General features: G+C 39.7%; 1 protein-coding gene across 1 annotated transcript in view; it reads left to right on the top strand.

Moving 5' to 3' along the window:
• pcxb (pyruvate carboxylase b) overlaps nt 1-17,793 on the top strand; it is a 341,179-nt gene that overhangs the window by 77,610 nt on the left and 245,776 nt on the right. The window contains exon 10 of the mRNA XM_028475285.1: nt 13,542-13,660. Within this exon, the coding sequence (XP_028331086.1) occupies nt 13,542-13,660 (119 nt within the window). The remainder of the gene's footprint in view (nt 1-13,541; nt 13,661-17,793) is intronic.

Below are 17,793 nucleotides of genomic sequence, written 5' to 3'. Positions count from 1 at the left end.
ATTAGCTGATACTGTAGTAGCCAGCTCGTCTTCCTGGGGTCCACTGGAACAACACAAAATAAAAATGACAAAATTGACAATCACATCAACTACAATATGTCATTTTACAAATACAATTACTAATATACCCGATGTCAAAATAAAAACTATTAAAAAAAATAAAACAAATGTTTACTAATCCTCGTGTTAAAAAACCCCCCCCAAAAAACAAAAACATTTTCTGAAAACAAAACAGAACCACTCAACATACAGCAATTCTTAAAGAGTAACTAAACCCTAAAACCCACTTTTTTCTGCTGAATACAGATGTGTAATTGTATTTTAATTTTGTTGTAAAATGTCAGAGTGACTGCCCTCTAAGGGTTGAACTCCTGCTATTTCAATTGCATTTTGCTATTTGCTGAGTGATTATAGGCCGTCATTTGGATCATCGTGCATCACTGTCACTGTTGGCCCCGCCCCTCCTATAAAAACTGGGGGGAAGGACAAGTTTTCCTCCAAACCCAGCCCTCAGTGAGCATTGATTGACAGCTGCTCTCCGCTGCTGTAATGTTTACTAGTCTGTGCTTTTATAAAGAGCGGATTCTGCTCTAATCAGAGGGTTCATTAAGCTATGTGTGTCTGTACAGACACAATGTGTGTGTACTCCCGTCTGTCTCTGTGTGTGCGAACGTGTGTGTACTATTTGCCGCTGTGTGTGTCTACCTGGTTTGTGTGTGCGCATGAGGTGGTTTTCCAGGTCTCATGGCTGGAGAACAGGGGCTGTTTGCCCGTGAGTGCTATAGTGTCTGTGTCTGTGTGTGTGCGTGCGTGCGTGCTTCACGTTGGGATTCTGTAAGCCTGTGATTGTAGTAGTTGAGCTCAGCTGTCACTGCAGTGCTGTGGGGCCATGCCTGGGTGTGTTTTCGCTGCTTCAGGAGTAACGCCCATAATCAAGGCATTTTTTTCAATTTCCCTTCGAGTGGCAGGTCATCAGAAAGCAGGGGTGTAGTTACAAATTTAAGTTTATTTTTAAATTCCTGTTTGCTTTCAATATGACACATACAGTAGGGCAGATTATTCCAAATAGTTATTGCTCTGTAGACAAAAGATTGAGATAAGGAACACAAAAGCTTTGTGTTCCTTCTCTGTTCTTTTTATTGTTCCTGTAAATGACCAAACATTGTTTTCTGTGTTGCTAAAAATTTGGCATAAAAATGAATCACCAAGTGGTTGGGAAATCCATCTGAGGAAGCAAAGTGGAGGACCTGAATCTTAATTACAAATGTCGAGGGGGTTGTAGGCGAGAATGTCGAGAGGCAGCGCGGAGGGCGAACAAAAAAAGAGTAAAAGACAGGATGGATGCTTGAATTAGGCAATGGATGGGAGGATTGTGGTCAAGCCTTTGTTTTGATCCTAGTTGGGAAGAATCTGAATGTGGGTGCATTTGGAGTGTGTGTGTGGGGGTGGACACACGGCTATATTCATAATGATAGAGTTCTGCATGCCTGTAGGCATGTATGCTACATGTGGGCATTACTGTACTGTATGTGTCTGTGCAATTGTGTGTTTTTCCTTGTGTTCGCGTGGGTGAGTGCAGTGAATCTGGCAGCCTTCTGCAGTAGAAAGATTAAAGAGATGGCACCACTGAAATCAAGCTCATCTATTTGTGAATGCGCTCATTCTATGCTTGTATCAGCTGCAAATCTTTTAAGACTGCTGTGTGTGTGCATGTGATTGCGTGTGTGTGAAAAGAGAATTGGATCAGATTTTCTCGATGCCAGATTAACTGCGATCTTTACCAAGGAGAGAGACATAAAAGAAAGACGAGCTCTGCAGTTGCTGTGAAAAAGACAGCTGTGAGAGCTACGGTATATTGTTGGATCTACTTACGTAATAACAAGGGGCTAATATGAGCATATGCCTGTAAAGTTGCTGTGTGAAGCACCTTTACACAGCTTTTCATTTTAAGACTGATACCCTTATGTATTACTTTAAAAAGAAAGACAAGAACCAGTGCTTTATGAAGTCTACATTTACTGGAAACCACTTTGTACCAGTCCCCTGTGTCCTTTTGTGTAGACGTGTCTTTAAGAGTAACGAAACCCTGAGGTTTTAGATGACGTGGAAATAAAAAAAACTTGCCTTGATTATACAATAGTCCTATTGTAGCAGTTAACGCTGCACTACCTGATTCCTGAATCATGACAGAGGGGCATGGTTGAATTTGAACCGTATATCCTGTCCCCCACTCTGATAATCCCTCCCAGTCTCCTCCTCCTCCTCACGGAAGTGCACGAAATCGCGCACGAGAGCTGAACGTGCACTACTGGTAAAACAGGTAGCCACGCAAAAGGATGCACACAAAATAGAGGAAAATGGATCATTAGATGACATGTGTAGAAGGAAAACATCAACTTGTGCGCAGACGTACAATTTTTTCAGAAATCATGACTTTTACGATACACTATATGATGCTAATAAGATTTTTTTTTTAATTAAAGAAAATAAATCGAGTACCCCAGCTTTAAGACACGCCCACTCTATACTATAAAATCTCCAAAGAACAATCTGTGCTATGGTAACTACTTACTCTATACTCACTACAGTTCTCTATTCACAATTACCCCAATCAAATCTACTCGCCACAGGTTGCAGAGTCCACAGGTGCTAGTTTTAGTAGAAGGGGCGGGGCCAACAGTGGTTGTTAATGGTGAAAGCCGCCTCCTAAACGTCATTGTTCTACGTCTCAGTCAATAGCAAAATTGTATTGTAAGAGCTGTGGTTTCAACCCATAGAGGGAAGTCACTCCTCCATTTTACAACAAAGTCTGCCAAATTGAAATACTTTAACTAAATTGTCAATCTAGTACTTCACACTCAAATACATTTGTTTTCAGCATAAAAAAGTGATCTTGGGCCCCTTTTCTCTGCACACACCCAACACAGCATAACGTGGATGGCTGTTCATCATAGGAATGGGATCCACACAAGGTTCCTGCTGCTTAACAGAAGGTTTTCCTTGCCGCCATGATGAATTCATGTTGGGTGTGGGATACATATGTATGTGTATATACGTATATATGCATATGTGTGTATCCATAAAATGAAGAGTCCGTCCCTAAGACTGCTCTACTGTAAAGTGCCTTGAGATACCATTGGTTATGATTTGGCGCTATACAAATAAAGATTGATTGATTGATTGATTGATTTAGTTATTTTTGACCATAAATATCATCCAAAACCTTTGCTCCCTCCGTAATCGGCACACACCTACATACCAACACAAGCAGAATGATGTTTTACAGGTCAACACCATCAATTATTTGATTGACTTGTTTAGTTTGCTTTGGCACCTATAATTTCACACTTACAGGCAAGGACCTTTGTAGATTTGTACATTACTGCAACTCTCCCTGGATGCTCCATGACCCAGCATGCATTTCTGTTTGATGGATGTGACGAGCATTGGGACTTGGGGAGAGCGAGATTGGAAGGTTTTCTGTATTGTGGCTGGTGAATTATCAATATTTCAGTCCCTCGTTGCATTCACGTGTTGACAGCAGTACGACAAGAGCAAACCTGACAGGAAATCACTTTGTTTTTTGGCGGCAAGAGGGTTGAGCTGAGAGAAAGTCTTTGTTGGCGTAGTTATGAAAAAAGCTACAAAATTTGAAAAAAGGTTTTTAGAATCTAAAATTTAAAAAAAATACAAGGTAACTTCATGTTTATACCACAAGAAAAACAACTATTGGTGACAAAAACAAGATCAGACTATTATTTAGTGGTAATAGTTGGATGCAAGCTACAGGTTCTCTTGCATAGATATAGGTAATTTCAGTCACTAAAGTAGTGTAAAATAAGGACAAATTCAAACGAGGCATGGCACTAACTGCACAGCAATGGACCAGCGTGCATGCAATTAAAGTTAACAAAGCACTAGGCTTTCAAAAGCCATTGGGGATCACACTCAATATTCCTCCATCCTTACGAGAGAAAAACTCAAATCTCAGAAGTCTCCCTGCTTAGCGGGAGCAGTTACCAATGCGCGGTGCCAGCAAAACACATGGCGCACATTCAAACGGCTCACACAAAGCAAAGCCTGGAGAAGGGCTCTCACTACTGCCAGCTTTGGACTTTTCATGGCTACGTAGGACAATCGTGAAGTGGCCTTCAGCAAATAAACAGCTGCAGCCACTGTGTTGGAAGCTGAAATACAGTTTTTTTTTACTTAAGAATCACAAACAAGAATTTTGATTGAGTTACTGGCTCAACAGAGCAAAGGTGGTTGTTGATCACTACAGTAGATTTTAAAAACTGCCATTGACGGTCATGGCCTTGAGAGAGCGAGGAAAACTTAACTAAATGTCTTATGCAGTCTTGGCAAGATTTATTATAAATACATTTTTTCACGGACTGGTTTGCAAATAGATCACTGATTTAAATCAACGTTTTTCAGCCTTATGTTGCACTTGCACTAAAGCATTAGCACTGAAAAGAAGACGTGTTAAAAGCCCTGTAAGGCATGAATTAAGATGTAACCATGCATTTGTTTCAAATAAGCCCTTGCTGGATTGCCTCTGTGCCAGTGCTTGTAAAGTATTGGAAAACTGCAGAGGAACCATTTTAAAAAATGTTCTGTGATAATGTTGTCATCAGTGACTGCAGAGACCAGGAAAGGGATTTGTGGATCAAGCAATCACATGTATTTTTTTCTTCCTTGAGTAAACCAGTAGTGGTGATTATTTTGCTTTTGTAGTCTTACTTCACACAGACGGGAGAAGTCTGTTGTTGTGTAGTGCGTGGCTGCCAACAAGCCTGTCAAATTCTTTATGGCAGGATGCTTGTACCTCGTGTGGACTGCTGCTGCAGTTTTCCCTTAAGCTTTTAGTTTAACGACATCAACAAATGCTCTCCTCTTTGAACAAACATGGTTTCTGTGATAGGAATTGATAGCGGCTTGTCAAAAAATCACAATCGATTGTTATTTTGTATTTTGCAGTTAACATGTCATACATTAGTGAACTACTGAACATTTTGCCAAGTGGAGGGTGGGCGCGCTGGGAGTGCTGGCGTCTACGCCGGGGTTGGGGCGGGGTTGCTTGGCGCTGCTCCGCATCAGTTGTGTGCCATTGGGGTGCCTCTCTCCCGCGGTGGCGGCCGCCGGTCTTCCCTCGGCCTCCCTCGGGGGGTTGGGTGCTTGGGTGTGGGTGGGTGGGGGGGTGGAATGCTGGCGGGGGGCCTTGGGGTTGGGTGTTGGGGTCAGTGGCGGGATGCGCTGGGTGCTCGGCTGCTTGGGGCTTCCTCGGATGTGTGTGTGGGGGGCGGTGGCTGCTTCTCGGCCTGGGGTCTCGGGGGCGTCTGGGGGGCTGCTCGGCCGTGGGGGGGGTGGCCTGGTGTTCCTTGGCCCCCAGTCTTTCTGCTGGCCTGGCTGCATCTGCGGGCTCGGGCAGTTCCTGGGTTTGCGGTATCGGTTTTTGCACATATACTGGTCTACGATGCACTGGCACGCCTTGGGATGTGGAATGAAACACATACTGGGCTTAACTTTAGACACGTTTATCCCAAATACCTGCTTTAGATATTACCACTCACTTATTCCCCCTGTCCACAGCCACCACCATTATAGCTAAGCTTCACACTTGACACCATACAGGCTTGATTATACAATATAATAAGCACAATATGTTCTACAACTTCACATCTCTCCCTCACTGTAAAATAATCTATTCTTCCCCACCCTTTCTATTTCCTACCTTGAGTCTCTCCTCCCTGCTCCGGTTTAAACTATTTAACCCTGTACTGTTGGAGGGGTTTTTGGCATTGTAAGGAGAGAACAATAACGAACTGCCTGTCAGGAGTCCTTGTTGAGTGTGAATTTTGACACCTTGTTACTATGGTATATTGAGGAGCTTAGGGAGGGAGAGCCAGCAGGCAAAGAGACAGTCTTGGTTATTGAAGCAGCCCTACCTCCATCTGATTACTCCATCTAATCCACTCTTTTTCTCTGTATGTCTGTCTTTTACTCTCTGTAACATGTTGATTCCCTGTCTCTGTCCACATTTGATCCATCCATCCATCCATCTATCCATCAATCTTTCTTTAACTGCCTCCCCTCCTCATTTATTCCCCAGACACCTTCATTCTTCCTCTGCACAGAGGAATTGCTCCTGATACATTTGGTGTCACATTTTGACTCTCCCTTTGCACAACAATCCAAGCTATCAATCTCTGTCACTTTCTATTTAAACTAATACACCAGTGTACACTTATTAGGGCTAGCATCATTTAAGCACAATCGGGCACATACTGCGCCTTCTGCTTATGGCATGAGTGTGTGATTTCATGCATTTAGAACCCCCCATGGTCACCTCTTTGTGCTAATATGCACCATTGACTTGGCTGCTAGACCTTACAAAACAGTGACCACTCAATCTGTTTTACTGGCTGTTACTTCACTTACCGACTTGCTGTGTGACCACGAGAGAGAGCGAGAGTAATATGGAGTGCCACATAATACTGGGGTTTTGTGTCGGGGAGGGGGAGACGAGCGGGTATCATTGTGTGCACCTGCAGTCGATAGCTTTTATGGAGTGAGTCCTCTACTGCCACTGCACTGTCTTTCACAAGTTATCAATAGGCTTCGAGTGCACAAATGGGCAGCCAGAGAAAGATTAGGATAAAGTGGATTCAGAAAGAAAATTGCAGCTTTGTCAGTGTTTGTATTGGGGTGTGTATGTGTAGTGTGGAGTTGCTTTGCTGCAGTCCAAAAACTTTAAGGCCTAAGATTGCTTGGAAACTAGGAATTTCTGAGAAATAAACGTGAAAATGTATTTATTTTTGATTATGTGAAAACCCTGGAATATGAGTCATTTACCTCATTATTGTCACTATTATATAAAATATAAGCCCTCATGACAAGATAAATCCTGTGTTTTCTGGCTATTGTTTTAAATGTATTGTAATTTTTCTACGTTTAGGCCGCTATTTTTTTAATTCAAATTTGAAGATACAGCCAATTCAGCAGTGCGCTCTGTGTGGATTTTTTCAGGCAGTTGGCACCAGAGGTGTAGAGTTTATTTTTGGTAATAAATTTTGCCACTGTTCCCTTGCATATAGTAAACATCTCATGTATAAACTAAAAGGATGAGATTAAATCTTGCTCAATTGGAACTTAATTTATTTTCCACAAAGGCATCTGTATAAAATAAAAGGTTTGTCAAAATGTACAAATGTTTTTTTAAATGAAATGACACCAATGAATTCAATTAAAAAATAAAATAATTCTGTGCAGTGTTTTGTGTCAAATGTAATACATTGCATTATGATACTGTCATCTTTCCTATGTTTAAATGCAAATGCGTCAGAAAAATGCAGTCAGGGATTTGCATCATCATCAGCCTCAGTGGTGGTTCACTTCGGTCCACCTAGGCTAGTTTTTCTTCTGGCTATGCTCTGAGAAAATAACCAGCATTCAATGCTGTTTTCACATGGTGCATTACGTTTAATCTGATTGGTTGACTGTCATGCGATGCATTTGTCATTGTTAATTTTTTGTAGTTTCTCAATGTCCGTTGATCATTTTAAAACAAAACAATAATAATTTACACAGTAACGGTTGGGTGTAGAAGTACAACTAAAAATACTGATTTAGAAATATGCTCAAAAAAGTTAACCTTGCCCACAAGATGGATTCTCCTGGTGTTCACAAACACCACAGTCCATCCTGTATTCCTGCCTTTGCCTTTCGAATCCGAGCTGAAACGGTTAGAACCAATCATGAGGCAGTGTTGTGGTTTAGGGCGGGATATCCAGGTGTGACAAAGGCAGAAGTGCCGAAGCAAATCTGGCACATGCGCAGTAGCGGGGAGAGGTACTAGCTCGGCTACCGCTATTAGCATAGCTCCGAATCAAAATAGGAAGATGTGGATGCAGGGGGATGGTTAACGTGCCCTTAACTCACATACATGTGTTGCAAAAATGGCAAAAGTCACTCAACGACATCATGACCACAGCATTACTATCCCAAAAGTACGTTTTCACCAGCGGAGCCATGTTGTTGTTGTAGCATCGTCTCTGCAGCGCATGCCGATGACGACATCATCATTTGTTACCGTGTGATTGGCTAAAACAAATCATGGTGGACAGCTGCTTCACCCAATCAGCTTCAAGCATTCTGTTCATGTCTCTCCCTGGTTCCGTAAGGATTCGTCAGACACGGACCCAGATCGATGTGGAGAACTCGAGTTAGAGGGAGGGGCTACACATCATTCTTGCTCTTACAAGTACTCATAAAAGCAACTCAATTACAGTAATGTGAGTACTTGTAATCCTTTTACCTCTGGTCGACACGCATGCGTCCAGTGAAATGACTGTCGGTGGCAGAACTGCATACTGTTATCTTTGCAGCAGGATGCTGAACTGAACAACCACTAAACATCTCAGTTACCTTCAAAGACGAGCTTCGGAACTTCTAGGAAAAGTGAAAGCAGTGAGCACGCACAGCTCTCATAACACAAGATGGATCAGACATGCTTTGTGTGTAGTCTGAGTGGAGGGAAATTATGATTGACTGCAGATATCATATATGATCTATGAGGCCTACACTATGTTTTTATCTGTAAGATCTGTAACATTTCAGGGATTGTCACAAGGGGCTTTAAAATCCTAATATCTCTGCTTGCATCTATTTTGATTGAGATATTCCATGAGCTGTTATCCGACTGGGTGCTTTGATGTTTGTACAATTTTCCTTTTCTTTGTTGTTATAAATGAATATTCTCGTTTGATAGCATCATACCATTTCAGAGGTTTGACAAGGTTTTGCTCATTGATCTACAACTGAATTTGATTAAATTACAGAAAACGGATTAAAGAAATTGCATCCCTATGATTATTTTTCTTCTCGCTTTTGTGAGCCACGGCACAGTAAGTCCTGCAACACAATTTCCTGAGCAAAAAACTCCACATTGCAGCCTTATTGTGCTTGATACTGTGTTATTACTTCTAGTGAAATGGAGAAGGATTTCATTTTTCTGACGATGAAGAGTGAAGACAATGTGATTCTAGAGAGAAATATCTACTGTAGTTGCTGGTATGACACAATTTCGCATGATGAGTAGGGATGGGTACCTTTTACATTTGAACTGATACTCGGTACCTGTGGATCGATATCGGTACTCAATGGTACCAATATTTGGTCATATTTATTTCTCATAATAATATAATGAAAATAATAACAAACTACTTTAACAAATATTTCAAACCAGCATCTCATCGAATATATTCTAACAACATTATAATGCACAAATGAAAAAGCAGCTCTATGAGTAAAAATGGACAGTTTAACATGGTATGCCTGGTAATTTTCTACAACATACTTATATCATATTTATTATAAATGTTTTGATCTCAAGGTCAAAAAGTTTCAGACCTCTGTCCTAAAGTAGCACCGTGTAACTTTTGGCCACTGGGGGGGCTAGACCTGTAACTTTTGCGTCAAGCATAAAAATCAACAGTCAGTCAGTCGGGCCAGCCTCCCTTGTCTTTTGATTGTGTATGCAGACAGTAGTTGACCTATTGGTTGAAGAGAAATCATCGACTCACTATTAAAGAAAAGTAAAGTTAGTTCTATGTAAGTAGGAATCTGACTTCATGCAACAACGCTCCTGTCCTTCACTGTCTGTAGAGCCGCGGCTGCAGCCCCCTTCCTGCCCCCTCTAGCTACAGTGCAGACGGCTGTAGCAGAGGGCTGTACTACACTTCCTCAATTTATTGGGGCAAAATTAAAGCGGTTGACTTCTTGAATAAGCCTACATTCTGAGTGAACTAATCCTTTAATAACTCCGTAATGTGATCATTTAAATCGTAAAAGCGGAGTTGTCTCTGTGCTGTAAACGTTCGGCCGGAGAAGAAGGAAAAGAAGTGATCAGACCTCTCTCTCCTCTGTCACCACTTCTACACACGCACGCACGCACGCACGCACACACGCACACACACACACACTATTCCCTGGTCATCGCGTCAGTGGAGCGATGGAGTGACCAAAAAGCCCCACTCAGTGAAAAATAGTAGCAAAAAACTTAGCTCCATGAGTATATCAGTGTGGTCATGTGACTGCCGAAAAGTTAAACAATCTCCAGGCATTCTCCAGGTCCAATGAAGTGGCCAACGACAGTTCTTCTTCTCCAAACTTACATGGGCGGTATTTCAAGAGGGAAGCCCCGCTCGGAGCATTGATACTGTCAAGCGCTGAATATTGGCCTGAGAAATCATTTAATATAACTCATATGCGTCAACTCTTTAGGTTACAAAGTCCGCGGTGTGGCTTTAAGAACAGCTACTGCAGTGCCTTTGGATGCACAGTCGTCCAAATTCTTCATTCAATATGTATAATTAACACACTCACACTTGAAGTCAGTTTGGAGACATGGAGTGTGGGTGTGTTTTTGTAGCTTTTTGCTGTGCTTTTTATTGACCATGCACTTAGGGAGCTCTGATTTCCACAATTACGTCTGTACAGGTTTGTGTGTAGCTGTTTATGCGATCCTTTCATAGCCTCTCCTTTGGTAAAATGAGGGAGAACCTACCGAAGTCAGCAAAATCTGAAGAGAGAAGACTTTTCTGACGGTCTGTCTGATGTTTTCATTCCTTGTTTGTGTCTCTCTTCCTCTTAAAATGAGCTTTTTTCTAAAAGGCCACTTCCAATAGGTATGAGCTTTATATGCGGTGGATTAATATTTTTCTGCTAAACTGATTAGATTTTTTCCCCACTGTTTATTTCAAAACTGCCAATCTTAACTTAAGGTGATCTTTACTTGTTTCTCAATGCATGTCTAATGGTTCAGGGCCATTTTTTTTTGTCATAAAAATCCAAGTCATGCTGGAATCTCTACAAGATTTACTTGAGCAAGCCTAAACGACAGCAATGATTTTGAAAAAATGAATGTAGAAAGTTGTTTGGATTGTATATCTGCCTGGTTTTGTCACAGAGATCAGTTTCCAGATATTGTCTGTACGCTGTTGCTATTTTTGGGATCTTGCATCCGTGCCACCTGTGAAATTTAGATTTCCAGTTTGAAAGCTTGTGAAATCGTTGTTCGATCGTTTGCTGCCTTCTAGTTCCATCATGAAGTTTAGATGACAAACAATGTGGTGTGTTTTGAAATATAGCTTTAATCATAACTATCAGTGATTTGGCTTGATCTGGTCAGAGGAACTCAAAACGAGTGGCCCCTATTGGTTGAATTGGTTAAAATGACCAACACCAATTAGGTTCTCTTGCTTGTTTATTTTGCGTAAACTGGCCTTATTCTGAAATTGCGATGATTATAGAAAGTTTATTTATGAAGCATTTATAGAGCAATTACAGTCTGCATGCAGCTCCCACTGGGTAAAACGGAAATGGAACTGGAAGAGGAGTTTGCAAAGATGTTGCTATTTTTGGTTCACTAAAACTCTAAACGTTTCTTACCCTAAAAACCGCGTACTGCATACTTTATTCGAAGTATAGTCTTTCAAACTATATCAATGACACTGAAAGACTGAATTATTTAGGTGGTCTGTTTAAGTTTTAAGATTATTCCACAGAACGTTGTGCAAATTTATATGGAGACAAGTATTGAAAAGTACCCATTAGAGCCATGATTACAGCTCAGAACATGTCAAGGAAATAGTGTAGTAGCTGTGCTACAATGAAATTGCAGGAAACTAAAATAACTTCTCCCTAAAACACTGTTATTTCTGTAATCACTGTTATTTAATGACTTTAAAAAGGCTGATATTATTAATATGAGTTAGTTAATATAGCTTATTTAATGTCAAAATCAGTCCATAATTCTTTGCCTTTTAAACTTCTATGTACGTCTATACGAAGATGTGTATACAAAAAAGGGGAAAAATATTACTTCTCCTTTTGCAGTAAACATTGTACTTATAAAACTATCCATTCTATTTTGCTGTTCAGATAATCTAAGCATAGTGAGGACATTGAGAGCTTGAAAGAAATATAAATAAATGTTATTGATCTATTTAATGGTGACATTCCTGCAGTTTCTGCTATTTATTTAGTTTTTCATAACAACAGTTCTTTTCTTTAAATAATTGCAGTCCTTGCTTAGGCTGTATATATAATATACTTTCATTAAATTGAGTCAATGTGATATTTGGTTTAAATTAACTGCTAGTTGTTTACAAGAGGTTGTGAAAATTCACCCCTAAGGAAGTTGTTTAAGTAGATTTCTAGACCACAAACATTTAAAAGAAATGTATCTCACTGAAATATTTTCTCCTGTTTTCTATCATTTTTAATTATCCAACAAAGTGTGATTCGCAGGAAATGGGGTAAAAATGTGAGGTTTAGGTTTTTGTTGCTATTCAGAATAACCTGTTAAATGTGAATGTTTTTCCTGTGCTTCTGCTCCATATTCCTCTATTAGTTAAGTAGGTGAGATCACTGCTCCAGCAAATCTGTTACACTTGATCTATATAGTGATTTTCTAATTGCAGTGTAGCTGAAAGGCAGTGAAGAAAATAGTCATAACAGTGGTACTCAGCCACCAGGCCACGGGGAATAAAGTAACGAGAGAAAAAAAACGTTTTATTTACTTTTTATGGATGTTCCAGTAAATGTATCTTTATCACTTGTCTGCGTTTCATTAGATTTTTGGATTTTTTTTTTGGATTAATATATTCATCTCAAACATTAAAAATACAATATAAAGCAATCATTGCTCAGTTGAAAAGCCTCAGCAATGTTTAAGAAGGGTCAGAAGGAAGCTTAATGCTTATCTAGTTCTGCTCCTACTTCCAAGCCATTTCACAAAGAACAAAATACATCTAACATTTGAGCAAATTCATATCCCGGTGTATATATAAACTGTATAAATATACAACAAAATATACACAAATATAAACAAAAACAAGCATTCATAGGCCTACCTACTTACATCAACATCCACATGTCCACCTACACATCAGATTCTAATCTTTGTACTGATCTAAAAGATTTGCTTAAAAAAAAAAAAAAAATTAAAAATTCTTAATGCTGTTACAACTTTTAAGTCTTAAGTTTTTAAGACTGTTCCAAAGTGATACCCCACAAACTGAGATGCACATGCTTTTCAAAGTTGTCCTGAAAGTTCAATTCCCCCCACAAATCATGCTTCCCTAGGAGAACACTCGTGGGGGCCAACCCCAACCCCAGTACGCATCAGGAATGGCCATAAGAAGCCAGTCTACAACAGACAAAGGGTTGGGGACCGCTGATGTACATCGATAAGAGCCAAAACAATCCCACTTGATTTATAGTGTAATTTTCATCACAAGGAGGTGATGAAAATGCACTCATCTCTGCAAGCAAATGAAACACAAGGCCCTATCTACTAATTTTACATTGTCAAATTTGCTTGGAGACAGCAGACAGGGATTGGTTTTCTTTAGTCTCATGGCTCATTAGGATGAGTGAGTGCTCCATCTTGATTGTTTGCACAACTTACACTCACGGTATCACTTGAATAATTCACAGCTGGTAAATGCCTCCCTTCTTGTCTTCTCTCACCGCAGGTTGGGTATGAAAATGCTGGGACGGTGGAATTCTTGGTGGACAAACACGGAAAGCATTACTTCATTGAAGTCAACTCACGTCTTCAGGTGGAACACACGGTCACTGAAGAAATCACAGAGTAAGTGGCTTGGGAAATTTGGGATGCTGAGCAGGAGGTGGTTTGTCTTAATCTGTTTGTGTGGTGTCATTTGTCTACCGGCAGTATGCAGTTCCAAGTTTAGGAGGTCACCAGTCGACAATTTGCTTAAAGCAAAGGTTGCCTGAAGTCTAGACAGGCACGGAATAGGAGTTAAAGAGACAAAAAAGAAAAACAAATATTGACACGCATTAGATGTTAAATAGGTGTGTGGGTGTGTGTGTGTGTGATCTCCAAGTACAGATAAATCGGTGTAGAATAGAGAAAAATCTGAGGGAAGAGAGAGTCCTAGAGCAGGTGGGACCAGTGAAGAGAAAAGCTGGAAGATTAGCCCACAGAGAGGTGGAAGAGGCAGGAGGAATAAAGGCCAGAGATGAGAAAGGAAGGGAGCATAATGAAAGGTATAAATAGCATTTTGCTTCACTGATGACCTGAGAGATTTGCTCGGCTGAAACAACACAGATGGGTCTCACTGCTGCATACAAAAAATAGACACAAGCACACACAAACAACAACGCTGGCACAGGTGTGTGAGCCCCTCCACCACACCCTCTCAGATGAATCATTGGTCAATCACTCAACGCCACAGTCACAATTCATATTAGATACGCTGCATATTTTTGCACGATGAATGGATTAAAGTAACAATGCATCAAGTGGTGTGACTGATGAAGCAAGTTATGAACCAGGTGGAGCATGTCAATAGCAGTATCATCATACGTTTCTATGGAAACGAAACATGACTGGCAGTGCGAGACGTTTTCTCTCCTCATCTTGATCCGTCACAGCTATTTTTGTGTCTTTATTCTAGCTCGTATATCTTTTATTTTTTTCTCCTCAATGAGCTCGTTGATCTCTATTAAGATATTTACCAAATTATGGACTAAAAACAGACTGAACTGGAAACAAGGTATCCGCAAAAATCACACGCTTGTGATTTTGTCATTTACAATGAAAGCAGAGTTAAGACTTTTTGACATGTAATGTCTAAAATATTAAAAACCAATATTGTCATTTCAGCTCAGTTCAAAGATTAATAACTGCAAATTAACAAATTGTTGTGATTTAATAGCTTGCTTTGTTTATTGCAGTAGTTTTTTTTTTTCATTAAATAGTTAAGTTAATGGTGCAACAAATTTGGTACACATCTTCCCCATAGGCCAATTTTTAAAAATGATTGAGTGTCCACTCAAAATGTCATACATGTCATTCAAACAACTTTTCTTTGACCTCTTGACATGTTTCAACCATCACCTGCCAGTCTTCCTCAGAGGCGTCTGAGTAAAACCTTAACATACTAAACCCTAATTGAAATCTTAACATAGTCTAACTAACTGTTCAATAAGAAGACAAAATTAACTTGTTGGAATTATTTTTAACATATCATTTCATAACTAATAGTTCCAAGCAGCACAGATAGCAAGCCCAAATTTTTTTTGTCGTGAACTGGTTTCACACAACTAACTCCTAGGGGCCTATACTACGAAGCTGGATAGATATATCCAGATTATCTCTCCATTAGCAGGCTTCACCTATCCAAACATTCTTTGTCACAGAGCAGCTGTACTACAAAACTGGTTATCAACACGTTATCTTAAGTCAGGTGATTTGAACCTGGCTAAGTGCGTGCTTCCATGAAATGGGTGGACTTTGCAGCATCTGACCAATCACAAACCTGCTTAAGCCATGCGTAGCAATTTATGTCACCATTAAAATCCATAATTCAGGCCAAAAGCAACACTGTGGCTGCAGTAAAAGCAGGAAGGAACAAATAGTGGCAGATAATGGATAACTGTTAAAGTGTAAATTAGATTACATTATATTTTACAGTATTAATTAATTGGAGAATAAACAGACGCACTCTGACATTTTCACTTTACTTTGGCTCAGACCTGTTTCTATTCACCTGTCCGACTCTGTTTGGGTGCAGTCTGTGGCTCTGATGCTGCTTTTAGTAACAGCTCAGTAAGCCTACATCATAACGTGCACACCATTTGTATTTTCCAGCCTATATTATCTTACATGCAATCTATCACGTAAAAACCCCTTTTTGATTGAATGTATTGGCAGGGAAACCTCAAATCATTACAGTATTTGATTCTCAGTGTCGCCAACCGGGTGAATAGAAGTACCTATGAATGAATGAATTAAATTATTGATTTATTTTTTGTCTCGTCTTACAACATGTCCCACGTGGGATTCTAACCACAAGCATATTAACAACAAAAGTCTAAATCAGTGCAACCCCTAATGTTTTATAATGTGCTTATTTGAATGATTAACCTACCTGTGGATAAAAATCTGTCGCGGTACGTGAGCGCTGACTGTGATGCGTTACATTTGCAATAAATGACTGCAACAGTTGACAAATGTAGGTCAGTCCATCAGATGAAAATCTATACATTTCATCTAAGATGTCATTGGGTAAATGAAAGGGCGCATCTATCTATAAAAATTCTCTCTCTCCTAGTCACAAAATAAGGATATTCGAAGAATGGGCAGGTTATTATCCAAGAGAACTGATTGGTCAGGAGGCAGGATTCAGATTTTATATGCATCTTGACTTGGTATTGACCAGTTTAGCCATTCAGCGTAAATTATCATGGTGATTTACCTCAGTAAGAAGTCAACCAGCTTTGTAGTATGGAAGACATGGAATAAATCCTGGAAGTTGGCACAATAAGAGGAAATCTAGCTTCGTAGTGCAGGCTTCTAAGTTTGTTACTTGAATCATTTATATCTTCAAGCTCACAAATAGTTTTTATACAACAAATTTGTAACAATGTTTGGTTAAAAGGTGTTACCGTTGATGGTTATCCTGTGGGTATTTGCGTTAAGTAAATCCTAAGGCAAAGCATTGGTAAAATGTATGACTGTAAGCTGTTAAAGTCAAATGTCAGATTTTAAGGCTTTCATTGCAATACATTTTCAATTTTACTGTGATACATTCAAGTGTTAAATGTATTTATTTTTTGAATTAGCTGTCGACCATGATGCTACAAATACAATTACTACATCTTCTTTGCATGAATGAGATGGACATTTCATCACCTGCTAGGGTTATACCATGCGTCTTTAAAATTTTGCAGTCATTTTTGTGACAGGGCTTGAATATAGATGATACTTTATTTTCATACTTAATTATAGTCTTGTGCTTGTATCCTTTTCAGTAGCATTATGGATTTCATTTTGATAGTAGCCCAATATAAACGCTAGAAACAGATTATCTGGCTTAAGGAATGAAGGCTTGGATACAAATTTGACATTGAAATTTTGTGTGGGCACCCAGGTTTTTCTAAAGAGAGGGTTAACATGAGTAATCGGGCCAACTTTCATGCTGCATCACAAACTGAAATATTTTTCTCTGCACTCTGATGGACTGCTGGTTTCTCAAGGATATACTCCATTTGAACCTAAAACAGACTTGTAATATTAATGTTCAGAGGCCACTGATGGCCCAGTTTGGTACCCTGTAGACCAGATGGTAAAAAACACTTTTTCTGATTTCTTCTCTTTGGAAGAAGTAAACTCCAAAAACTTGTTTTTATACCACTGGTACAATGGTAGACTGATGGGGTTTTAGTGATTGAAGGTCCTCAGTTCTCCTTGTAAATATTGTCATAACCATTTGAAACATTTCATTGAGTTGCAAAACTGTGTAGGTAATTGTATAATATGAGGCTGGACAGACTCCCTCTGCAGTACGCCTTTTGCCACATGTCGAGTAATCGTTTTTTATAAATCTGACAGTTGCTAGTGTCTGGACCCATTTTGTTGTCTGATCATATTTAGATAGCCATGCATGGTGTGCCTATAAAGAAGGTACTTCATATTTTAGTAGCCTGGCTGCTCGATGTTTATAGGCAGCTTAGCCTTTTTTAGGCTGTTTAATCAGTAGTTTTCTGTTAGCACTCAAACTGAGTAGAATCATTTCCAGAACGTCCACTTGTTTCTTGGTAATGTCCTCATATAGCAATGGGTGGACAACTTCATTGCTTCTGCCTTTGCTGTTAAACAGAGCTATGGAACATTGAGATGACAATTCTCATTGAAGCAGAAGTTATGTAGGGATTTCATGGAACATCCTTTTGTTTTTTTTGTCTTTGCTGCATTTA

This window comes from Gouania willdenowi, chromosome 18 (genome assembly GCF_900634775.1).
Source record: "Gouania willdenowi chromosome 18, fGouWil2.1, whole genome shotgun sequence".
Lineage (NCBI taxonomy): Eukaryota > Metazoa > Chordata > Actinopteri > Blenniiformes > Gobiesocidae > Gouania > Gouania willdenowi.
The sequence above is the reverse complement of the archived record's forward strand: the minus strand, read 5'-3'. Positions and strand labels throughout refer to the sequence as shown.